This window comes from Periplaneta americana, chromosome 14 (genome assembly GCF_040183065.1).
Source record: "Periplaneta americana isolate PAMFEO1 chromosome 14, P.americana_PAMFEO1_priV1, whole genome shotgun sequence".
In the NCBI taxonomy this organism is placed as follows: Eukaryota; Metazoa; Arthropoda; class Insecta; order Blattodea; family Blattidae; genus Periplaneta; species Periplaneta americana.
The window spans coordinates 4,690,659-4,718,048 of NC_091130.1; the positions used below are offsets into that span (position 1 = coordinate 4,690,659).

At 33.8% G+C, this 27,390-nt stretch overlaps 1 protein-coding gene across 1 annotated transcript in view; it reads right to left on the reverse strand.

Moving 5' to 3' along the window:
- Positions 1-27,390, reverse strand: part of LOC138713966 (lachesin-like) — a 794,574-nt gene that overhangs the window by 418,724 nt on the left and 348,460 nt on the right. The window contains exon 4 of the mRNA XM_069846547.1: positions 11,805-11,966. Within this exon, the coding sequence (XP_069702648.1) occupies positions 11,805-11,966 (162 nt within the window). The remainder of the gene's footprint in view (positions 1-11,804; positions 11,967-27,390) is intronic.

The window sequence follows — 27,390 nt, forward strand, 5'->3', positions numbered from 1 at the left end:
TGAGAATATTAAATGTATGATTTGTTCACAAGTATTACGAGGAAAACGGTTGTATAACATAAAACGGCATTACACTACATGTTACTGATGAAACATTAAAAGATTAAGTGTTATCATCATCATCATCTCTGTACGTCGACCCTTTTTCAGCAGATGTACGAATAATGCGGTTAGCTCAAAGATTTACAATGTGATGTCAAATGAAAGCTAGATATAAGGACTTGACAAATGTTGAACTTTTCAAATCTTTGCCAAAAAATAAATATCCGAAGCTTCGTTCTTTCGCTTGCTCTGTTGAAGCCATGTTCGCTACAACTTACGTTCGTGAAAAATTATTTTCAACAATGAAAATAGTAAAAACCAAATTTAGATCACGACTGGCAGACAAATACCTTCGTGATCAACTACGATTGGCAGTAAGTGACATAATTCCTGATTTTGAAACTCTGTCGCAGAGACATTCTGCAGACAGTTAATTTTAGGTTGTGATATTGTTCATTTATTGTTACATGCACTAAACATTAGTTTGTAGCCTTGTACTGTATAAAATTATATTTAAGTGCTTGACGTAAGGAAAATGAAAATCCGTTAATAAGTCAGACAGTTGCTTCACTTCCCCTTCGGGTGTCCGCCTCCCTCCATAGGTGCTATGCACGTTGCAGGTTACACAGTGGCTCGGCGCACGATTACATTTTCGCCACCGCTGATATACAGCATGTCCCAAAGTCATAGTGGACTTTTATTACAGAGGTAGAAATGTAATATTTGTGCCAGATGAAAATAAAACTCTGAAAGTTGTCCGTTGTAAGTTTGAGGCACTGAAAGGAACAAAAGACGGTAACGAACAAATGTATAATTAATTGTAACAATGAAAATTATTGCAAGATAGAAATGTTATGTTTTATTTAACGACGCTCGCAACTGCAGAGGTTATATCAGCGTCGCCGGATGTGCCGGAATTTTGTCCCGCAGGAGTTCTTTTACATGTCAGTAAATCTACTGACATGAGCCTGTCACATTTAAGCACACTTAAATGCCATCGACCTGGCCCGGGATCGAACCCGCAATCTTGGGCATAGAAGGCCAGCGCTATACCAACTTGCCAACCAGTGCAAGATAGATGTCCAAAGAAAAGTACAATGCGTTTTGTGGCTGACAAAATTTGAATCTGTGACTCGTGTACGACGTGAATTTCCTCTCGAATTACGAAGACCCACCGCACAAAAATGACATTCGTCGTTGGGATAGACAGTTAAACCTATTGGAGAAAAGGCGTAGTGGAAGACAATCGACAATTAATGATGAAACGGTAGAGGCCATCGCAAAAAAAATTGTTGAGAGTCCAAAGAATTCAGTAAATATTCTCGACAATTAGGACTTCCGAAAACAATATATGAAGAGAACATTGAGAATGTGGAACATTTAAAGAACCGTATCATTGAAGCTTGTGCTGAAGTCACCACGGAAATGCTACAAAATTTTCTCTCCACATTCTCAAATTTCTTTCCATATACCAAGCTCTTTATGTAACCCCAAAAGAATAAATCAAGATGTGTTAAATCCGGAGACCTAGCCGGCCACTATAGTGGTCGACGCCGACCAATCCAAGTCCAGGAAACTGTTCGTCCAGTCTGCTGCAACATTTCTGTGGCTTAACGTACCAGAATGAAGAATGATATCAATTCTTTCCTCTTTCCATAAAGCCATCATGAAAATAAAGCTTCAAATTTTCATGACAATGCATTGAAACTGTCACAGGTTAACCATACAGTAAATCAGGTAAATTTAATTACCAGAATTGCATAAAAATACCTTTTCCAAAGCCTCCTTAGTACTGTACCATATTAAAAAATATCTGTATATGCACTAACTAATGTTTGTGTCATTATGACAGTTATCTTTAAATAACTTGAAAACGATTCGACATATGTCAAAACGAATTGCGCCATTGATGTTTTTTTTTTTTTCAGAAAATTTCACATGATTTTGAGTACCTGCATGACCCCCTTTCCATTTAAAATTTCAAAATTGCATCCAACATGACGGTTTTTGAGATAGTTGAGGGCTAGAATCGAATGTGTCACTGGTAGAGCATTTGGTCTTACAAATACTGGTAACACCTATAGTAATCGAAAAAAATATGTGGAAGATATTTACATGGTTCCAGAATTTTGATTCATCCTGAAAATTAAACAATCTCTGATACGTAACTATCCATAATCTCATACGGCATACTTAATTTTAAAAGGTACAATTATTGCAACTACAATGTTGGCAACCATAGAAACAAATGTTAGGGAGGTGATAAAAGCAAAGAAATGCTAGGGAGATGATAAAAACTCAGAATCTAGTCATTTCTATGAGCAGCCGTCAGTGTCTGGAATAGTTCTGTTCGGTAGTAGTACGAATACTGTTTTTATGTCTTGTTTTGAAGAGGACATTCCTCTAAAAATAATAACTTTTATCCTAATCATTTTTCAACCAAATTTTGAGAGCATACTTACTATGTAAAGGACTAACAAAATCCAAATTTTTAACTCCCAAATATTTTTAGCTTTTGATTTTTTCTATTTTTTTTTTTTTTTTACATATTTTCGAACTCAAGTTTTCAGTACAAGATCTCAACTTTTAAGTTTCTTTTTTTTTCTGGTTACATTCATAAGACACAGGCAGGGTTTGGAATTGAACGGGTTACATCAGCTTCTTGTCTATGCGGATGACGTGAATATGTTAGGAGAAAATCCACAAACGATTAGGGAAAACACGGAAATTTTACATGAAGGAATTAAAGCGATCGGTTTGGAAGTAAATCCCGAAAAGACAAAGTATATGATTATGTCTCGTGACCAGAATATTGTACGAAATAGAACTATAAAAATTAGAGATTTATCCTCCGAAGGGGTGGAAAAATTCAAATATCTTGGAGCAACAGTAACAAATATAAATGACACTCGGGAGGAAATTAAACACAGAATAAATATGGGAAATGCGTGTTATTATTCGATTGAGAAGCTTTTATCATCTAGTCTGCTGTTAAAAAATCTAATAGTTAGAATTTATAAAACAGTTATATTACCGGTTGTTCTTTATGGTTGTGAAACTTGGACTCTCACTCTGAGAGAGGAACATAGGTTAAGGGTGTTTGAGAATAAGGTTCTTAGGAAAATATTTGGGGTTAAGCGGGATGAAGCTACAGGAGAATGGAGAAAGTTACACAACGCAGAACTGCACGCATTGTATTCTTCACCTGACATAATTAGGAACATTAAATCCAGACGTTTGAGATGGGCAGGACATGTAGCACGTATGGGCGAATCCAGAAATGCATATAAAGTTTTAGTTGAGAGACCGGAGGGAAAAAGACCTTTGGGGAGGCCGAGACGTAGATGGGAGGATAATATTAAAATGGATTTGAGGGAGGTGGGATATGATGATAGAGACTGGATTAATCTTGCACAGGATAGGGACCGATGGCGGGCTTATGTGAGGACGGCAATGAACCTTCGGGTTCCTTAAAAGCTATTTGTAAGTAAGTAAGTACATTCACAAGACATAGAGAAACATTTCATCTTCATTTATTCGCTTCAAAAATATTTTTTGAAATCTTCAATATGCAATGAGCTTGAAACCTTACCCCACGTGCTAGGTTTCTGCCCTCAGGGCGAATTACTGCGAATTGACAGACATAACACAGTCCGCTCAATGATTGCTAACAGATTAAGGGGACATGGTGAATACGAAGTATATGAGGAAGTTAAATGTCTTTCTACAGAAGGATCTACACGGTGTGCTGGCATCATAATAATTGACCGAGATAAAAAAAACTGGTCTCATTCTTGACCCCACTGTAAGGTTCGGAATTAATGAAGATCAACCAAAGCAGGTACATGAAGAGAAACGCGCTATTTACCTTCCATGCTGTGATGATCTCAGTCATAAATATAATATTCAAGATTAGAATGTCACTGGACTTATGTTTGGTGCGCGAGGAACAATTCCCAAATTTGCATTGGAGATCCTCAGAAAATTAAAGGTTCCTGATAAGACTCTTCAGACAATTGCATCAACCATTTTAAAATCTTCACTGAGCATCATCAATCACCATCACTATTCATCTTTATAATATTCAATGTATATTATTTATTTTTCAATAAATTTTTATCGTTTTGATAGCTACCAAATCTTGTCGCAGAATATTCTCTTTCAAAATTTCATTATGTATTTTTTTAACATTAATTTGCATTTTCTTTTTTGTTCATTTGAATTGATTAGGATGCCGATATTTTAAATCCAAGATTTGGACGCAGCATTTTTACAAAATAAATGCATAGAAATACGCAGCTACCTCATAAATAGGCCTACTTACAGTAAAAATTTAATCGAGATTGATTAATATTTGGCATAAAAAAGTTGGTATTGAATCAAGAAAAATGGATTTGAAAGTAAATGAATATTCATGTAACACATACCTATTAAAATTCATCTAGTAATTTCAGGGAGCCAACTTTTGAACAAAAGTTACTAGATTTATAATCTGAAATTTAAAAAAAAATAATAATTCTTTGATGAGAAGATAATTTTGACAATTCTTTAAATGCTACGTCCCCTTACAGTCTTAATTTGAGAACATTTTAAAAAATACGGTATTTATAATCAGAATTGAACTAAATTCATTTAGGGTACGAAACTATGCTGTCTAAAGACATCAAGTAGCGAATAATATTAAAAAAAAAAATGTTCATGATTTTCACTGCAATCTCCCCATAAGTAATAAAACAATGAATAATGGAATCATTTTACAAGCAAAATATTTCAACAGTTTGTACTGGTAGCACTGTATATCTTCGCCAGTGCTTTGCATGCAAAGGAACGGCGTGAGACTAAAACATGTGATATTACAAGGTTATGTAGAACACTTGTTGTTGTTCTTCAGGAGTTGAATACCGTCTTCTCTTATCCAGCGTTCGTTACATGCGTTTACATTTCTACATATAATAATACGGGGTTCTAGACGTAGGATACAATTGCTGAATACCGCGGTGTGAACTCTGTGTTATTTATTCATATGCTCTAGTCACAAAATTCAAATGACGTAATTCCTAACATCTGCAAACATTACATTTCATTGAGAGAAATGTAAGGAGTAGCATGTTAATTAAAATTCTGATTATAAACATATTCCTGAATTAAAATTAAAGGAAAAATTGAATAATTTCAAGGAAAAATTGTTCCGGGGCCGGGTATCGATCCCGGGACCCTTCGCTTAGCGGACGAATGCTCTCCTGGAGGCTAAAACAAAACTTACAGTCACCTACAACTTTGTATAATAACAGTGATGTCAAAGCAAGCGCATTTTTCTGACCTTGACGTCGTGCGCGGGCATCAAGCGCTAGATATGGAAAGAGGAAGGGTTGTGTATATGAATAAGCAGCCTGTTGGATTAAGAAAACAGTGGTGTACAAACTTAAAAATGGAACGTGAAATTTTACGTCGTCATTTTTATATGGCTTTTTTCTGTTTGATATTATCTATATGTCTGTAAAACAAAAGTACAGGGACATTACTTTATTTTTACTTGCATTTTTATTGTACCTGCGTTTCTGAATGTACTTGACTCGCACCCCTTTCGCTAATGTCCTTGCTCCCGTCAGCCACACAAACTTACGGCCGCTGTTGCATTCGAAGTCTGCTAGCAGGGTAAAGAATATAGAGTGTTTCAGAAATATGGTTGGGTTTTCCATAGAAAGGAGAGACTATATTATTGAAGCTTATTTCCAGGGGCAGGTATTTATGGAGATTAATTTTATCATTTGTGTTTTTCAATATTGATGTCGCTGGAGATTGTTGGAGATTGATTTGTACTTTTGTTGGATATTAATGGAAATTTTGGAAAATACAACTATTTTGTAATTGGAGTATTAACTCTGTATGAATATTACTTTCCAAATAATTAATATTAAAGATTCATTGGATTCAGGTAAAGGTGCAGTATGGCCAATAGACAATATTTGTTCAATTGAGAATGTATTTAACACACATTCATTAAAAACGAAAAAACTTGCAGCCCTCAAATTAGCACGTTCAAATTATTAGTGAAATGTTGAATTCTCCGTCTTTTCAGTTCACTAATGTAATCAGAACACCTGGAATGCCATGTAATGTAGCCTACTTGAATGTATAACAAATTCAAATGAAAATAAAGTCCGAAAAAGGAACTCGAAATATGAAATTCGCTATAAAACGACACAACAATAATAATTCGTAAATGTGTTCATATTTCGCTATTAGAACTCTATTTCGCGATTTGTCGTGATTGTTTTATCCGCATATTATTAATCATAATCACTTAATTCGTAAAGATTAGTAAAAATCTGTTGTATATCTATTATGTCGTGATTTTCGCGATCTCCATAAACAAGTGGCCCTGCTTATTTCGCACAGGTACGGTGTGTAGCATGACTGAATAACTTTATCTGTGTGGACTGAGCAGAAATGAAGATTAGTGTTACCGAAAGTACGGTAATATTCTGAATAAAGTAGCCATTATATAATGAATAGAACAGCCTGAAGAGTTGAGTGTTTGGAAAAAAACTGTTACTACTGTACTGTATTTTGATAAAATACCGTAAAAGTAATAAACAAACTAAAAATAGTAATATCGCATTTCCCTGTAACATAAATGAATACACTACTTTTCTCCCCTCCTATATCTAGTAAAATGATTTGTTTACATATTGCACTAGTAACACCAAACTCCGGTAATGGAAGGGGGTGACAGTGTTTCCGAGTATAGCCAGGTTAATATTAAAAATGTTGGTAAAAATAAAGTGATGTCCCTGTACTAACACTGATTTCTTAATATTGCAATTAATAACATAATAAATAATTAAGAAGGAATATTCACATAAATTCCATATTAGTATAACTATACTGTACTAAGTGAATGAATCACATCGTTCATAAAGGAAGTGATATCGCAAAAAAAGAGATTGAGTATGATATGATAATTAATAAGTATTTAATTAATTTCAATCTTAAGGCATATAAACTTGCAAATGCTTATTTGCTATTTAATAACAATATATGAACGTTTTCGCCGTTTAGGGCATCTTCAGATATAACAAAACATATTATCTGGACCTATAATAGTATATTATGCAAATAACAAGGAAAATAGAGAACAATATATGTGATACATTCTCAGCCATGATTACTCTAAATATTTTATTATCTTCATTATAAAATTAAATTTTAACATTGACTAATTTAATCACTGTATATCAATTGTAAAGTAGTCATCAACGTCAAACAACATTCATTCAAATGCCAACGGCCTCTCTAAGTGAAATAATTACAAAACACACGAACATCAACTACGTATACTATCTTGTAACTTACGACAACTTTCAGCCATGATTACTTTAAATATTTTATTATCATCATTGTAAATTTTAAAATTAACATCACTGACAAATTTTAAACATTGTATATTAATTGTAACATGAGCTATATGTATAAAATAAAACATTCGTCCAGTCCAAGTTCAAATTCAAAGATTATCTCATTATTCATCCTGTATCATGTTATATCTACATAAAGCTCATGAATTTCATGTATCACATATATTGTTCTCTATTTTCCTTGTTATTTGCATAATATACTATTATAGGTCCAGATAATATGTTTTTTTATATCTGAAGATGCCGTAGACGGCGAAAACGTTCATATATTGTTATTAAATAGTAAATAAACATTTGCAAGTTTATATGCCTTAAGATTGAAATTCATTAAATACTTATTAATAATTTACCAGGCATATTGATATATTAAAATGAATTGTAAAAATGATATGATAAGTTGGAATTCATACTGATTGTGTCTTTAGCCTTACAAAAGTAATCAATAAACTAATCAAAACAATATTACAGTACAAAGCAAAGTTACCTAGGTACTGTATCTGTTTTAAGTGTAACTAATATTACATAACAAAACTCTTATCGCATTATGCTTTTAAGGTGATATTTGTGAGCAACTTCCTATCATCAGAATATTAAATTATTTTCTCGAAATCTGCTGAAGCTATAGAGCTGACATTTTTACAACACATGGGCACGTATCTTTTGCTTAAGATGTAACAGTAGTTCCTTTGTTAATTCATTTCCTTACAAACATTTTCCATGCGAATATTTTCAAAATTTGTAATAGACTTTCTTCAGTAATACGTAAATACGGTATATTAGATGTATGAAAACATTTTGTAAGGCTACTAAATAAATAGGCCTATATCTGAAAATTTCGCTTTTCTATAAAAAAAAAAGTTGAGAAGATATTCCTTTAGAATAAAAAAAAAACTTGTGAAAAATGAGCATTAAAATTAAAACTTCCATTCTTATAATGCACTTATACTTCTCAGGAAAATCTAAAAATTAACATGGATACAGTTTTAATAAGTTCTCTTCCCTTTATCTATTGAATCAGTGCTGGCCATCCCTGAATATAGCTCGACCAAGCGGCATATGCTGTCTCTTTCATCTGTCTCTTTCCTTTCCGCTGTAAAGCGCTCAGGCTCTCCTGAGCTCTAAAGCGCGCGCTTGCGCCTATGGGCATCAATTGACATGACTGTATTATACTCTTGAAAACAGATGACTACACATTCCGTGTTTCAGTAAGTACGAGGTAAAAACAAGTGAAATACGTAGTTTAATTAGAAGACTGAGGGTAAACAACACTTTAAAACCTGAAAAATTATATTTTCTTAAATTAGTTTCCAATCCTTGTTGTCAGTGTGGAAATAGGGTGCTAAACAATGAACATCTTTTCTTTGAGTGTGAATTAAATAACAGACATAGGAAAAAAATGTATGAGGAATTATACAGCAAAAGAAGATGCCATTACTGACTTGCCTTAACCCAGCAATGGGCGTTTGAGTGCATTTGCCCTCCGTGAGCACGCTTGCCAGCAGCTATAACAGATCTTACACAGCTTTTAAATGAGCTACATTTAGGACTTCAGGGAAAAGAAATTCTTAATACACAATTTGCAGATAGAATTGCAGCTTGTAAGGAGAAATTGCTGTTAAGGATACGTCAAATGCAAAAGGGCGAAATATATCATTTCCCATCCTTATCTAAGAGCATAGAATTTTGAACAATGAAAATTTCGAAATGTACGCATGTATTCTATCCGGTCTATTAGAGGAATTTACATCAAGGTTCCACGATTTAGATTGCCTGGAAATGGATTTGCGTATTTTTGCTACATGTTCTGATTTTAACTGATTATTGATAACGTCCTCCATAGTGTGAATTGATTGACTTGCGATGTGATCGAGAGATGCGAGCGAAATATTATGATTCAAGGTCGAGTCTTATGCAGTTCTATGACGGATTCCCAAGAGGACGATTTCCCAATCTGCATAAGCTGTGTGAGAAAGTTTTGTGTTTATTTGGTTCCACTTATAGATGTAAACAGTTGTTATCTATTACGAAAATAAACAAATGTCAAACAAGAAATGATGGGCTTTTAACGGCAGTTCTTCACATAGCTTGTGCTAATACAGAGGGTTTCAAAAATACGGGGCATAATTTCAGGTATGTATTTCCCACATGTACACAATAAAAATAGTTCATTACAACATGTGTCCGCAAATGCTTCATTTCCGGGTTATGGCCTTCACAACATTGAAATTCACCGGAACGTTTTTTCTTTCCGCAGGTCGTTGTCATTACAGAAGATGTTCAAAATGTCCACCTCCTGCTTGAATACAGACCTCACATCGATGTCTCACTGACCTGCGAACACGATCCCAAACTCCAGGAGTATTGCGTATGTCCTCAGAACATGCCACAATTCGATTCCGAAGGGATTCCAAATCAGGCACCGGACACGAATAAACCAATGATTTTAAATGGCCCCACAAGTAGAAATCGAGAGGGTTCATATCAGGTGAGCGTGGAGTCCAAGCAACTGGGCCACCTCTACCTATCCATCGATCAGGAAACCTTCGAGCCAAGTACCGGCGAGCCGTACGACTGAAGTGTGCAGGAGCGCCATCATGCAAGGAGTGAATGTGTTGACGATTGATCAGTGGAGTGTCTTCTAAAACATGAGGTATGGTGTTTTCCAGGAAGTTTGTGTACGCCTGCCCCGTAAGTCTGTTTACAAGTACATGGGGTCCAACTAATCGATCACTAAGATACCGGCCCACATGTTGAGGGAGAACCGCACCTGGTGATGAGATGGAACAGTTGCACGTCGGTTTTCATACGCCCATACATGCTGATTGTGGAAAATTGTGTATGCCATCTCGTGTGAACTGTGCTTCATGTGTAAATAATACTAAGGCAGGAAAGTTCGGATTTACACCACACTGCTGCAAGAACCACTGACAGAACCTAACTCGTGCAGGGTAATCTGCTGGTGACAGGGCCTGTACACGTTGCAAATGATAAGGATACAATTGATAGGCTACGCTTTCAACAGTCTCCAGACAGTCGTATGAGGAATATTGACTTGCAACGCTACCCTTCGTGTGCTGATAGAAGGAGTCATGTTCACAGCCTCCAGAATCTCCTCCTGTACTTCTGGAGTTGTAGATCTTGGTCGTCCCCTTCCCAAACCAGGAGAGTTAAATTTTCCATACTCGCACAGACGGTAATGGAGACGTACAAATGTCTTCCGATCTGGACATTGTCGCTGTGGGTACCTCTCCTGGTACAAACGACGAGCCAGCGCAGCATTGCCGTCCGCCTTACCGTACATGAAGTGTATCTCAGCCAACTCTAGATTTGAATACATGTCGCACAGTCTAACGCCTACACAACACTGAATGTAACCTTCGCCTCGGAATGAACTGTCAGAGTGCCCTCTTAATGTCTCCTTTGACGGCAACGACCTGCGGAAAGAAAAACGTTCCGATGAATTTCAATGTTGTGAAGGCCATAACTCGGAAATAAAGCATTTCCGGACACATGTTGTAATGAACTATTTTGATTATCTACATGTGGGAAATATACCTGAAATTATGCCCCGTATTTTTGAAACACTCTGTATAGTTTCTCCAAATCTTGAGAAATTGAGTAATATGAATTAATATGCAACAGACATGTTTTGTTTTGTGTTTAAGGAAGTGTTTCATTACTTTGTGCACTTATTTAGTTTGGTAGAATACAATTTTCTTTTGGAACATACAGTACGTACCGCAACTTGAATAAACCGGTTTTCGTGCACTCTATAGACACACTTCTCTCGTAGTACACCGTGCAACAACAGAGTGCATAATTCTGCCCAACCCTGCCTTTAAACATTAATAATCCGTGGCGCTACAGCCCATGAAGGGCCTACACCGACCAGCCGGCTGCTGGCCTCACGCCCACATGCCGAAGCAGAGGTGGACGATCATCCAACCAGAATGGGGGTATCGTGTGGTTAGCACGATGATCCCCCCCCAGCCGTTATAGCTGGTATTCGCAACTGGATTTCGCTACCTATCGTAGCTCCCCAAGTGCATCACGATGCTGGGTGGGCACCGGTCTCATACACTGGCCGAAATTTCATGAGAAAATTTTAAAGCATTATTCTACTTCAAAATGGATTTTATGAGCATTTTAATCAAGTTCATGAGAGGAAGTAAAATTAAAGTATGAAGAATATTGTTTTTCATGACACCAAAGAAGATATTCTACAGTCATAGATGATAAAATGATATTCCATAGACTATGGTACAAGATATGTGAGCTGGCTATATGTACACAGTTTTATGACCGAGAAATAAGAAGAGGAAAATGTTCTGTAGAGTGACTGACCTTTCTTCCTCCTGTCGATGGTGATGCCCTGGCCGTCCTCCCGTCTCCACATCAGCTTGGGGGTGGGGAAGCCGTCAGCCTTGCAGGTCAGCGTGATGTTCTGGTTCTCACGCACGGCCACGGATGACTGCGTGCTGTTCGCGTCCAGAATGTTCGGCGGCACTGCAACCAACAGATTGCACTTCTCAGCACACGCACGACTCCTCGTCAAAGAGGCCCGGGGTTAGACCTAGGGGGATTCTGTTAGACTTTGGGACGGACAGAAGTTCCAGAACGGATTTTCTTTAAGTACTTTGACTTCCTCAGGTATTCTTATCAACCGTTTGTCATACACACACCATGCCAATGTCTATATCTCTAAAATCATATAAAATTTAAACTGGATGTTATTGTGTGGCGGGAATTTTACTTGAAGCAAGTAGAGAGAGAGGTTTGGAAGTAAATCCCGAAAAGATAATAATCTATACTAACAATAAATCTGTAGCCGAAATTTTTCTGGTAATTTTCGATTTTCCAAAAATAATTGGTTCTAACATATATAATTAACCACCCTGAAACCGAAAATAGTTTTTTTTTTAATTTTTGTTTGTATGTCTGTCTGTCTGTCTGTCTGTATGTTTGTTACCTTTTCACGCGATAATGGCTGAACGGATTTCGATGAAAATTGGAATATAAATTAAGTTCGTTGTAACTTAGATTTTAGGCTATATGGCATTCAAAATACTTAATTTAAAAGGGGGGTTATAAGGGGGCCTGAATTAAATAAATCGAAATATCTCGCTTATTATTGATTTTTGTGAAAACTGTTACATAACAAAAGTTTCTTTAAAAATCATTTCCGATAAGTTTTATTCTTTGAAAAAGTTTGATAGGACTGATATTTAATGAGATAAATGAGTTTTAAAATTAAAATAACTGCCATCTAAGGCCGTGTAATGAATTAAAAAACAAATGACTTCGTCTATAAGGGGCCTTGGACAGCAACAAACGAAAGCTATGAAAGATAGCCTACAGAGAATGTTTCTGTGTTTGTATGAAGTAATATCGGAAGCTAAATTAACCGATTTGTATAATTAATTATTATTTCACCAATGGAAAGTGTACTTTCTCTAGATGGACATAATGCTATAATGTTAACTTCTGATATAATATAATATAATATAATATAATATGTAATATTATATAATATAATTTAAGTTATTTGAAGGTTTTAGAACCATAGTGGCCCAAACGCCATTTACAGAATATACGTAGAAAACAAGGGTTAAAATTAAGTTATTACCATAATTCAATGGAAACATATAACAAGTAAAATAAAATATACACATTAAATCTAAATGATGTCAATCTTCATTAAGTTATGGTTGCATGTAATAAAAATTAAGAAACATGTTAAAGGAATTGTCATTGCACCAAATGAGTGTCTCAGGACCAAAATGATCGCATTTTAATTATTTGGATGGAATTTAAATTAAGTAACATATTAAATGATTTATCCTTCTATCAAACACGGATGTTCCCTGGATCAAATGTCCTATTTTAATTATGTAATTATTTTATATTTATTTTTAACGGGTGCAGCGGAGCGCACGGGTACGGCTAGTATATATATCCTAACCTAACATACAAACAGGCATAAAAGTGTATAATTGAATAGTTACCATTATCCCTTCGTGAATTCGCATCATAAACTTTAACAGTTGAAGTTCTAACCTTTCTCACCTTCAAGAGGAACAATCCAGTCTTTTGTTCGTATTCTCTATTCCCCATGAGATCAAGACATGCAAGCGAACCCCTATTCTGACTTAGCATCGAGGGTGGTAGATATTTTCTCCGGATATGTTCCGTTTTGTCACACTGAGATAAAATGTGTCTCCAGGAGTCCTTTTCCCCACACAACGGACAGAGTCGCTCTCTTTCTTCGGTGACAATTTTATTACCATTCCATGCCCCCAATCTTACCCAAGTTAAACCTTCTCTGCTGTCTTTGTTACAAGAATTTATGTAGTCACACTTCCCCCAAGTAGGAATGAGTTCTGATTGTAAATGTAGTGAGGACTTTTCCGAGCATTGGAGCTCAATGTCTTGCCTCTCGATATCAATTAATCGCATCTTCACATTACGTATATGATTATGTTTCGTAACCAGAATATTGTACGAAATAGAAATATAAAAATTGGAAATTTATCCTTTCAAGAGGTGAAAATTTTTGAAATATCTTGCAGCAACAGTAACAAATATAAATGATAGTCGGGAGGAAATTAAACGCAGAATAAATATGGGAAATGCCTGTTATTATTCGGTTGAGAAGCTTTTGTCATCCAGTCTGCTCTAAAAACACTGAAAGTTAGAATTTATAAAACAGTTATATTACCGGTTGTTCTTTATGGTTGTGAAACTTGGACTCTCACTTTGAGAGAGGAAGAGAGATTAAGGGTGTTTGAGAATAAGGTGCTTAGGAAAATATTTGGGGCTAAGAGGGATGAAGTTAGAGGAGAATGGAGAAAGTTACACAACACAGAACTACACGCATTGTATTCTTCACCTGACATAATTAGGGATATTTAGTCCAGACGTTTGAGATGGGCAGGGAATGTAGCACGTATAGGTGAGTGCAGAAATGCACATAGAATGTTAGTTGGGAGGCCGGAGGGAAAATGACCTTTGTGGAGGCCGAGACGTAGATGGGAGGATAATATTAAAATGAATTTGAGGGAGATGGGATATGATTGTAGAGACTGGATTAATCTTGCTCAGGATAGGGACCGATGGCGGACTTATAATTATGAGAGCGGCATTATCTGTGATGAGGTGATAGTAGCCATCCTAGTGGTCAGTGACTAACTATGGATGCATATTTCTTACGTACTGAGCTTCGGGACTGTATATACTAGACAGTGTGGTACTATCTTCCATATAGGTATATAATTAAGTAACAAATTCGGTTGGGAGGAACAAGTCACTAATACCACACGGAAAGCCTGGAAAGCACTACATTTCTCTATGCGTATTCTGAACAAATCTAACCGAAAGTCAAAAGTATTAGCGTACAAAACCCTTGTTCGCCCAATTATGGAGTATGGAGCAGTAGGTTGGGATCCGTACAGACAAAACCAAATCGATTCAATAGAAAAGATCCAACGCAAGGCAGCAAAATATGTCAAAATGGGGAAGGGACATGGTGAGGAGATAGTAAAAGATTTAGGGTGGGAATCTCTCAAATCAAGGCGACGAAAAACCAGACTCACAGCATTGTTTAAGGCACAAATGGGGCACAAAGCATGGACCGACATCAATGCTAGATTAGCAACACCATCATACTTAGGCAGGGAAGATCATATTAGGAAGTTGAAATGTAGAAAACAAAGAACGGACGTGGCAAAATTTTCCTTTGCTAACCACACAATAGTAGACTGGAACAGCTTACATGCGGCAATCTTTCAGGGTGGTCCTCTTAAAATAAATACATTTAAGGAAAGGTTGAGAAGATTAGACTGAAAATGTAATTGTAGGTGCAGTGTAAATATCTAATTTGTGTCATGTGATTAATTAAGTTGATATGTAATTTAGTTGATATGTAAATAAATTAAGGTGATATGTAATTAATTAAGATAAGTAATTAAGTAGATTTGTAATTAATTAAGGTGATATGTAATTACTTAAATTGGTAATAGTAGGGTGAAATAGAAGTACTTATAAGTTAGATTTACTTTTGCTTATTGTTAGGCGTTATTATTTAATAGTTTTTATTTATAGTCCTAGGTTTATTGCATCTATTTATTTATAGTTAGAAATAAATTTGTTTATTTTATTTTATTCTATTTATTTTTCTTTTATTGTTGTAATTATTGTAGAATTATAATGGTATTATTGTATATTATATATCACTGCCACCGGGTGTATACCCAATTGTAGTGTCAATAAATACATAGATACACATACATTTAAATATGTATTGTATAACAGATCCTGCTCTTTCTCTACCTCCCCTGTATTCATTTTCTCTCTTTGCTAATTCACTTTCATTAAAGAGCTCTCTTTCTTCGCTGCATTCCTATAGAGAACTATACAAACGTCAATCTCAGAAAAATTTTTGCCGATATTATTTTGATTTAATGAAAGAATTCAAATTGCTCTTTTCTCAACACATCTACTGAAAGGAGATCAGATTCTCGATAAACTATATTTTCGCTCTCAATGTCTGAATATCTTACAGGTTGCACGAACCACATTTTGGGCGAATTTATGAGCCGCATTAACAGAGAGAATCCCATCACGAGTTTGACGGATCGAATTTGTCCCCATTCAAAAGTAATAACAAATTCGTCGGCGGGATTTGTCCCGGATTTGCTCGGCGTGGGATGGAGCGGGATTTAGCTGTCGCCAGCGAATTACAGAAACGAGAGATTCTCGCAGATATGCGCCGATTCATAAACATGGCGCCGTGCTTCATTAAAGTGGATAGGAGGCGTCCTCGTCCGATCAGCACGCACACGCATACATACGCATGGATTACATCTCCATAACCTGTTTATTTTATGTGTGTATCAAATTGATTACAGATTTATAGTAAAATAACTACTAACAATGACCTGACTACAGCTCTGTCAGCTGGCAGTTTCCCACCACAGATATCAAACTTTGATTTCCAACAGATGTGAGATATCGGCGGATAAAATAGGGTGTGGAGCAGATTTTCTTGGAACAAATGTAACAAGCTCAGGATTATCAGCCTGATATCACAATCGGCGAAGAATCTTCTGCGAATATAGATTCGAAGTTCATATTCTAAGTTGGAAGAAGAGCAGTTTGGCTTCAGTAAGGGAAAAGATGCAAGAGATGTAATTGGACTGTTACGAAAGATACCTAGAGAAGGATAAAGAAGTGTATATAGTATTTGTGGACTTAGAAAAGGCTCTTGACAGGGTGGATTGGAATACTGATGATGATGATGATGATGATGATGATGATAATGATGATAATGATAATAATAATAATAATAATAATAATAATAATAATAATGGCTTTATTTAACCTGGCAGAGTTAAGGCCGTAAGGCCTTCTCTTACACTCAACCAGGATTAAAACTTGCTTACATAGTTGAACATAAAATTGGATCGGAATTAAGTAATTACATACTGATACAATTTAGGTACATACAGTAATGATTTCAAAAGAGGTGTTACATAAAATTTACCGTATAAAATAAAAATAAACATAGTGAAATACATATTAATATTGTTAGAATCAAATACGAAATCACATAAAAACAGAAACCGATAATTCAATAAAAAAATGTACACAGTAAAAATAAAAATAAACACATTAGTATACATATTAGTATTGTATTAGTATTAGATTAGTATTAGATTACAGGATTTACATAATTAAACCAGAAACCGACAATTGAATAAAATGTACACAAAAAATAGATTAATAATAAAAAACAACACAGTGGGATACATATTGGCGTTAAGTGATAAATAAACACAATTTAGATAATAAAAATAAGAAACAAAAAAAAAATAAATAAATACAGTGGAACACATTCCATTAAATATTTGACACGCGTTAGGTCTGGCAACTCATCATAAGATATTTTTCTAATTTACATTTAAAGGAAATTAAAGTCAGGTGATCCTAAAAAAAATTGGCGTGGATTGGAAAAACAGAAGACTGTTCAGCAATCTTCAGACCTATATGTTACAACGAGCCAAAGTCAGGATAGGAGGAGAAATGTCAGAAGGAAGTGAAATAGGGAGAGGAGTACGATATGGTGTCCTTTATCACCAGAGACTGGAACTTTGGCAGAATGCCTTTTGAAATGTGTTAAATCTATCTTCATTTTGACAGTAAATCTGTACGAATTGTACCTTTGTGATTGAAACGTCACAGTTTTATGTTGCCCTTTTCTGCCTTTTTTAATATAAATGCCTAATTAAAAAAATTAATGCTTTTTTGCCTTTATCTGATTATTTATCTGTTATTTATTAATTTATTATTAAAAATTGCCTACAGGTATATATTAATTTATTTGCATAACCGCTACAATGGAAGTGACTTCACCCAATGTACATTATTGTCTTTCAGTCAGTTCATATTTTCTTTGCAACAATGAGTGCTGCCGTGCAAAAATGTATAACAGTAAGCGTTTTAATTATCGCTTGTGTTTATTTGACAAGACAACAATGAGTGCGGGTCTAACGTTATTTTTCTTTCAGTTTTCATTGCGACGTTGTTGTAGCTAGCTGAATATTTCATATCGCAACACATCAGTACAACCAAACACAAAAATGCACTTTCCAAGGCTACTGGGAAGAAGATTTCTTTGCTTCCAACAGTAATTGCAACATCGAGTCGAAAATCTCAATTTGCATTCGACTAATGTAAAGCTTTTCTTGCTGCCGAAATCCCTTTGTGGAAAGTGCAAGGTTGTGGGTCTAGTGTAAGGTTTTTGTAATTGCCTCTTATTGCGTATTTTAGCTATTTATAATGCCTTTTTGCCTGCCTATTTTAGATATTTATGATGCATTTTTGCCTGCCTATTTTAATGATTCATGATGCCTAAACTTCCGGTCTCTGTTTATCACCCATTCTGTTCAATTTCTACTTGGAAAATTTAATGAAGGACTGTTTTCAGAACATGGGAGGTGTGGTAGTAGGAAGAAGAATAAAATGAGTAAAATTTGCCGATGATATGGCGTTGTTAGCAGAAGAGGAGATGATATTAAGGGATATACTACTGGAGGTAAATGACAGCTGTGAGCAATATAGAATCAAGACCATGGTTATCGGAAGAAAAATAAAGAAGGTAAACTTGCGAATTCGAAATGAGGCAGTATGTGTAATTAATTTATTTACACTGCAAGTGGGCAAGCACCCGGTGGCAATGGTATACACAATATAAACAATGCACAATAAAATTACAATGCACAATACAATTATATACACAATACAATAAGAATACACAATACAATTTAACACAATAATTACATATGTATAGGCCCTACATAAGTTTCAATAGTCTTTCACTTTACTCTCATCTCACTCACTGTAGTGGCACTATGACGCATTTCAATGACACTTTAGGACACATTTCACTGACACTATAGAACACATTTCATTGACGCTATAAATTATCACTGATCGAAACTATTCACTGCACTGTAAAACCATAACTTCACTGACTCACCTCGCTTCACTAATATAACAGCTCAAATAATTACACCCTTATACATACTTATAAACAGAACTACATTTAAACTAAACATTTCTAGTCTAAGGCCCTCTTACACGCTATTTTTAAATAATTTACAATTCAAACCAAGGGAGTAACTCGTCAGGATAAATAAATACATGTCACCTTAAAAAATTAAATGTTAAATGTCAACTTAATTTTAATTTGCACTTTATACACAACTTTTTAAGTTATTCTTGAATCTCCTTAAGGAAGGACAGCCCTCAAAGACCGCTGCAGGTAGGTCATATGCCATTTAGTAGGACTTTGCTAATCAACATTTTATGTCTTGTCACCCATATGTATTCTCCAATTAGTATATTAACTGAATAATATATCTCAAGTAAATTAATCGTCCAATTTGTCTCGGGCATTTTAGGTCTTATAAATTGTGTGTGTGTGTGTATTCCCCTTATGTTATGTAACTGATTTTGATTATGTGTAATTTTCTGCTTTATTTTATATATTATGTAACTGATCTTGTCTATTGTAATTTCCTACTATATTTTATGTAATTTTTAAGGTATTTTCTTTTGTGTTGTTTTGCAATCAAATTTTGTATCTCATGTATATTATTGAAACCTGGTTGAGTGGAAGAGAAGGCCCCATGGCCTTAACTCTGCCAGGCAAAATAAAACTACCACTACCACTACCACTACTACTACTACTACTACTACTACTACTACTACTACTACTACTACTAGTACATTTGATTTTAAAATCATGATTGTTCCTACCATATTACGTTGGCTTTTCTAACCGAGCCGTTATGTCTACCCATGCTTTCTGGCCTAGATGTGTTCTATACAATGATGTTATTCTAGTTTTCCTACGTCTGTTTTCCAAAGTTTCCCATTTAAGTTCTTTTATCGTATCGTTTCCATCTTCTCTTTTACCTTTAACAAATTTCGCTGCCCTTCCCTAAAACCATGTACAGCAAGTGAACAGCTTTAAATACTTAGGGTGTGCTATAAGCAGTAACATGAGCAGGAAAATGAGCTGGTTTTTTGCTCTTCTTCTCACAACAAGAACACTTGACAAAATGAATTAGCTTCTACTCTACAGATATTTAACTGTCTCAGTGATCATGAAGACATGTGCGTGGCGTTCTCTCTTGGAAGAATGTGAAACTAAAAAGAAATAAGCATCTTCCCCCGATAGTCATCTCCCACCGATTCACTCTACGTCTTTGTAAAATGCTTGCTTGGATCTGCGGACCACTGGTTGTAAAACATAGCATTAGGGAGAGCAAACAAAACAAGTGTTGGCAGTAAATACATTTTGGACTAATTGAGCTAAAAGGTTAAATAACACAATTTCACGTTCTAACACAACCACAAAAGCAATAAAACGATGAGGTACTGAAGTGTGTAAACTTTGTGCAATTATCCTCCAAGAGGATTAAAACACATCTCCGATTCTGAAAGAGCGTATTAGCTGGCAGCTATCACTTGGATTAAACACGTGGATATTTCACCACACTTTTTTTGATAGATGGCAGTAAAACCCGTGTAAATATTCTTACTTACTAGCTTTTAAGGAACCCGGAGGTTCATTGCCGCCCTCACATAAGCCCGACATTGGTCTCTATCCTAAGCAAGACCAATCCAGTCTCTATCATCATATCCCACCACCCTCAAATCCATTATAATATTATCCTCCCATCTACGTCTCAGCCTCCCCAAAGGTCTTTTTCCCTCCGGCCTCCCAACTAACACACTATATGCATTTCTGGATTCGCCCATATGTGCTACATGCTCTGCCCATCTCAAAGTCTGGATTTAATGTTCCTAATTATGTCACGTGAAGAATACAATGCGTGCAGTTCTGTATTGTGTAACCTTCTTCATTCTCTTGTAACTTCATCCCTCTTAGCCCCAAATATTTTCCTAAGAACCTTATTCTCAAACTCCCTTAAGCTATGTTCCTCTCTCAAAGTGAGAGTACAAGGTTCACAACCATAAAGAACAACCGGTAATATAACTGTTTTATAAATTCTAACTTTCAAATTTTTGACAGCAGACTGGATGATAAAAGCTTCTCAACCGAATAATAAAAGGCATTTCCCATATTTATTCTGTGTTTAATTTCCTCCCGAGTATAATTTATATTTGTTACTGTTGCTCCAAGATATTTGAATATTTCCACCTCTACAAAAGATAAATTTCCAATTTATATATTTCCATTTCGTACAATATTCTGGTCACGAGACATAATCACATACTTTGTCTTTTCGGGATTTACTTCCAAACCTATCTCTTTACTTCCTTCCAGTAAAACTCCCGTGTTTTCCCTAATCGTTTGTGGATTTTCTCCTAACATATTCACGTCATCCGCATAGACAAGCAGCTGATGTAACCCGTTCAATTCCAAACCCTATCTGTTATCCTGGACTTTCCTAATGGCATACTCTAGAGCAAAGTTAAAAAGTAAAGGTGATAGTGCATCTCCTTGCTTTAGCCCGCAGTGAATTGGAAACGCATCTCACAGAAACTGACCAATACGGACTCTGCTGTACGTTTCACTGAGACACATTTTAATTAATCAAACTGGTATTTTGGGAATACGAAATTCAATAAGAATATCATATACTGTAAAACTTCTCTCTTAACCGAGTCATATGCCTTTTTGAAATCTATAAATAACTGATGCACTGTGCCCTTATACTCCCATTATAATATAATATAATATAATATAATATAATATAATATAATATAATATAATATAATATAATATAATATAATATAATATAATATAATATAATATAATATAATATACCGCGAAGTAAAATGTTTGAACTTCACAAATAAGAACAGAAAATCCATGTAGTTGATAGAGGACGATATAGGAAATGAAATAACAGAAAAACAAGGAATACTAAAATATGTATTGTGATTCAATCAGTTTAAAGATTAATAGGGTTAGTCAATCTCTCTTAGACTGGAGTGGCGGTATTGGAGACAAGGGAAAAAATAGATCTGGTGGCAGATAGGAAGTATTTAACAAAGATCTGCCCAGAAATTCGTTTATACATCACAAATACAGTATAATTTAATAGTTTGGGGCAGGAATCGAACTGAGGTTGTTCCGGTGAGATTGCCGTTGTTCTCCGCCAAAACTGTCACTAACACAATTGGTACGTTAAGGCTGATGGGGCTGGAAATAACCATTTAAGGTCATTGAAATCTGTTGGAATTTTACGAGCGTTGCCAAATGCCTTTACAATTGCCACACCTGGTAACTCCCCTCCCATGCAGGGTTACCAATTAGTCGCCGTTCTGCCATTGATGGATTGACATCATCGTCATACACTAGAATGTCCCTGGGGCGATTCGGGGAAAATAATGATGTGGAAGGGAGTTGCAGAGAGGGGGGATTTTCAACCCCTTTTCACTGTCACCGATTCCAGTGCTGACGGTTTTATATTTGTCTAACGTTTCTGTTGTCTGTGATATATTGTGTTGTATTTCACCGGCAGTGCATATTTTTACAACATACATTAAATTTAAAAACAATAAAATTCCCCCCCCCCTTGCGCTGTATGGATCCACGTCAACACATGTTGCAAATTATGTTCAGGGCTCAGAGTATTACCGAAGCTGTTCATTTCACAAGTGATTTATATTGCTGTGCCATTGTTTTCGCAAACCGATGTTGCTATATTAATGCACGGATTAGCGCGCTGTAACGGGATTCCAGTATATAATTACTAATGTTATTTACAAGTAATGATATTTCGCTTTTCGTATTTCGTACTGCCATTTTACACTATATTTTATGAAATTTTGGATAAATACAGTCATTTGTAATAAAGAATATTAGTTTGTTTTTAAAAAATGACAAGGAATAATGGACATTGAAAATTACTATATTATTGTCACAGAGAATAGGATATAGACTAGCAAGATAAAATAAAAAAAATTAACACCCTAAAATTTAAATTCAGCATTATATAAACATTTTAACTTTGGACTTCAACATTTTGTAGCGTTTTTGGATGACACATTATGAATGGAAAATTTGGTAGTATAAATTTATTATCATCAATGTGTTAACACGCCCATTTCCAATTTAAAATCTTGGGAAGAAAAATAAATAAATCACTCAATAAATATGTAAATAAAAGAATAAATGAGTAAACGAGTAAATGAATGAATAAATAAATAATTAAATACATGAAGAAATGAGTAAACGAGCAAAGGAATAAATAAATAATAAGTAAATATTTAAATGAGTAAACAATAAATGAATTAATCAATAGATAATTAAATAAATAAAACAAATCATTTAACAAAAAAATAAATAAATGATTAAATAAATAAATAAATCATTCAATAAATAAATGACTAAACAAGTAAATTAAGGAATGAATAAATAATTCAATAAGAAAATAAATAAATAAATGAAATGAGTAAATGTGTAAATGAATGAATTGATATATAAGTAAATAAATAATTCAATAAGTAAATAAATAAATTAAATATGTAAACCAGTAAATGAATAAATAAATCACTCAATAAATAAATAAGTAAACAAATAAAGAACGTAATTCAATAAATAAATGAGTAAATACATTAATGAGTAAAGGAGTAAATGAGTGAATGAATAAATATATAATAAATAAATGAATAAATAAATAAATAAATAAATAAAATAATAAAATAAGTAAATGAGTAAACGAGTGAATGAATTAATCTATATTTAGTTAACTAAATATGTATACAAATCATTCAATAAATAAATAATTACATAAATAATAAACGATTAAGTGAATGAATGAATAAAGAAATAAGTATATGGATAAAGAAATTAATTAATTCAATAAATAAATGAATAAGTAAATAAATGAGTAAAGGAGTAAATGAGTGAATGAATAAATATATAATAAATACATAAATAAATTAATTAATTAAATAAGTAAATGAGCAAATGGGTGAATGAATTAATCTATATATAATTAAATAAATATGTATATAAATCATTCAATAAATAAATAATGAAATAAGTAAACGAATAAATGAATAAATAAATAAGTCGCTCTATAAGTAAATAAATAAATAAATAAGTAAAGAAATGAAATGAGTAAATGAGTAAATGAGTGAATAAATAAAAGAATAAATAAATCATTCAATAAAAAAATAAGTAAATAAATGAATAAAGGAATAAATGAGTAAATGAATGAATGAATAAATAAATAAATAATTCTATAAGTAAATCAATAATTAAATAAATGAAGAAATGAGTATACTAATGAATGAATGAATGAATAAATAAATTAATTAATTAATGATGAAAATAATTCATTCAATAAATACATGAATAAGTAAATAAATGAGTGAACGGGTAAATGCATGAATTAATAAATAATTAAATAAATAAATAATATACGTAAATGGTCATATAAATTACAGTGAAATTATGAACATTAATAAACTGTTGTGATTTCACTCCGACCCATCTTGCTACGCAATAAAATCATCCATTACAACATACAACTTGTTTGTCAGTGGACACTTGACTAAAGAGATCAACATTTAATTTTTTAAGGTGACATGTATTTATCTAGCCTTACGAGTTACTTCCTTGGTTTGAATTGTAAATTATTTTAAAAATAGCGTGTAAGAGGGCCTTAGACTAGAAATGTTTAGTTTAAATGTAGTTCTGTTTATAAGTATGCATAAGGATGCAATTATTTGACTTATTTGAACTGTTGTATCAGTGAAGCGAGGTGAGTCAGTGAAGTTATGGTTTTACAGTGCAGTGAATAGTTCCGATCAGTGATAATTTATAGCGTCAATGAAATGTGTTATATAGTGTCAGTGAAATGTGTTACAGAGTGTCAGTGAAATGTGTGCTAAAGTGTCAGTGAAATGCGTCATAGTGCTACTACAGGGAATGAGATGAGAGTAAAGTGAAAGACTATTGAAACTTATGTAGGACCTATACATAATTATGTAGGTTGTGTTGTAAAAGTAAGTGTTTTATTTTATGTTTTATTATTATTGTGTTAAATTATATTGTGTATTCTTATTGTATTGTGTATAAAATTGTATATGTGTTGTAAATTGTATTATGTATTGTAAATTTTATTGTGTATTGCTTATAATTTTAACTGTGTATTGTTAATATTGTATATACCACTGCCACCGGGTGCTTGCCCACTTGCAGTGTAAATAAATACATACATACATACATAGGCAGCCAATATTCTATCACCAGCACCAGACAGATTATTTGTAAATTCGTTTTAGCGGTACAGGTAACAACAAATAGTTAAAAGGTAGGCCACATTCCTGTGCTATTCATACTGTGAAAGGTAATATGGAGGAGTGACCAAATTATATTTTGAAATATGTAAAAACCGTAATATGTGACGGGACGTTTAGATAGATCGGTTTTTTTTAAGAAAAATACAATAATAGCTCATAAAATGTAATTTCGGTCTGATTTCGCAGAAATACAATTCGCATTTTTTTTTACTCAATTTCGTATTTTATCGTGAATTATATAAGTGCAGAAATATAGTTAACATGCTTTTAGATTTAAAATTACTTATTATTTGTCAGCATTTGCGCACATTTCGCATTCCTCGTCATAGCGAAAATCTGTCAACTCTAGTTATTTTATCTTTTCTTCATTCATAATCGATGTCTTCACACTGAATACATTATTTTCTGTATACTGTATTTAACAGGTTTTAACGCCTTTGACACTTTCTACCCCTCAGTTCACACCTTTATCGGCTTTCTCTTCTTTCCTTTACATTTGTAGTCGCTTCATCAATATGTAATTAATTTATAAACTCGGGTATAAAGTTACTAATTAGTTAATTTAATTAGTTGGCAATTAATTCGTACATCCCATCAGCCCTCTATTCACACATCTATTTAACTATCAATCCTCCCAGCCACCCATCCATGCGTACTACCAATTATTCATTAATTTTTAATGTAGGCCTACTGTACGTTAGTGGCAATAAATAACTACGCATAATTAACCAGTTTTAGACCGGAAACTATTGGCTGTTGGATTAGGAAATATCGTATACGCCTAAGCAACTATATTCTTCATAATTATTGTAACTACACATTACAAGAGACAGACAAAAGAAGTAGTATTAATACACGCCGCTTGGTCGAGCTATAGGCCTATTCAGGGATGGCCAGCACTGATTCAATGGATAAAGGGAAGAGAACTTATTAAAACTGTATCCATGGTAATTTTTAGATTTGTCTGAGAAGTATAAGTGCATCATAAGAATGTAAGTTTTAATGTTCATTTTTCACTAGTTTGCTTTTTTGTTTATTGAAAATGAATGTTTTCTCAACTTTTACTTGAAAATTTCAGATATGTTTATTTAGTAGCCTTATAGACACTGAAAAAATGTTTACGTAAATCTAATATATTGTAAATACGTAATAGGCCTATTGAAGATAGTGTATTGAAAATTTTGAAAATATTCGGATGAAAAATGTTTATAAGGAAATGAATTAACAAAGCAAATACTGTTACTTCATAAACAAAAGACATGTGCCCATGTGTTGTAGAAACATCAGCTGTATAGCTTCAGCATAATTCATTTCGTTGGTAGTTATACGTTGAACAACTTTTTTTTTGTCAAAGTCCAGGCTTCTAATCCATAGACAAAGTAGGTCGTGCTAAAAAGTTGTACATCTTTAATCTTTTATCTTTCTGTACTAAATTAGATTTGAAAACTGAATTGATAATGCCGATAACTTTTACAAACTTAGTTATTTTGGAGTCGATATACTTTTCTTTTTAATACGAAAAACGATACCCTAAATAGTTACATGTGTTCACTTGTTCTAGAATTCTGTTTTCAATGCAGATTTTACTTCTTATTGTATATTTATCTTTAAACGCCAAAACTTTTGAATTTTCTACAGAAATGGTTACATTATAGTCTTTTACAACAGTGTTTAATGCATATATTGACTTTTGGAGATCATCTTCTGAAGTGATCAATAGATCCTAGTCAATTTTTGTCAAATCTCATTGAAGGTTTCAAATAAAGTTCCATCATATATTTTTAATTTAAGCAGAGCTGCTCTCAAATTTTACTCCTCTAGTAGGTTAACTTTACATTCTTTTTATAACCTTGACGAATTTTTTGATTGTACAATCTCTTTCCATTTTAACTGACCTTTTCAATACATATTGTTTTTAGATATGTAATTTAAACTATTAAGCTATTAGTATGGTTCTTAGTTTGGATAGTGATTAGATGCTTTGCAGTAAACGGCATTTTTTTATACAGTCGTTGCTAAGTGACAATCTGATTTCTTTTGTTAGTAAAAACAATTAAACAAAACACATTAGATCTACTCA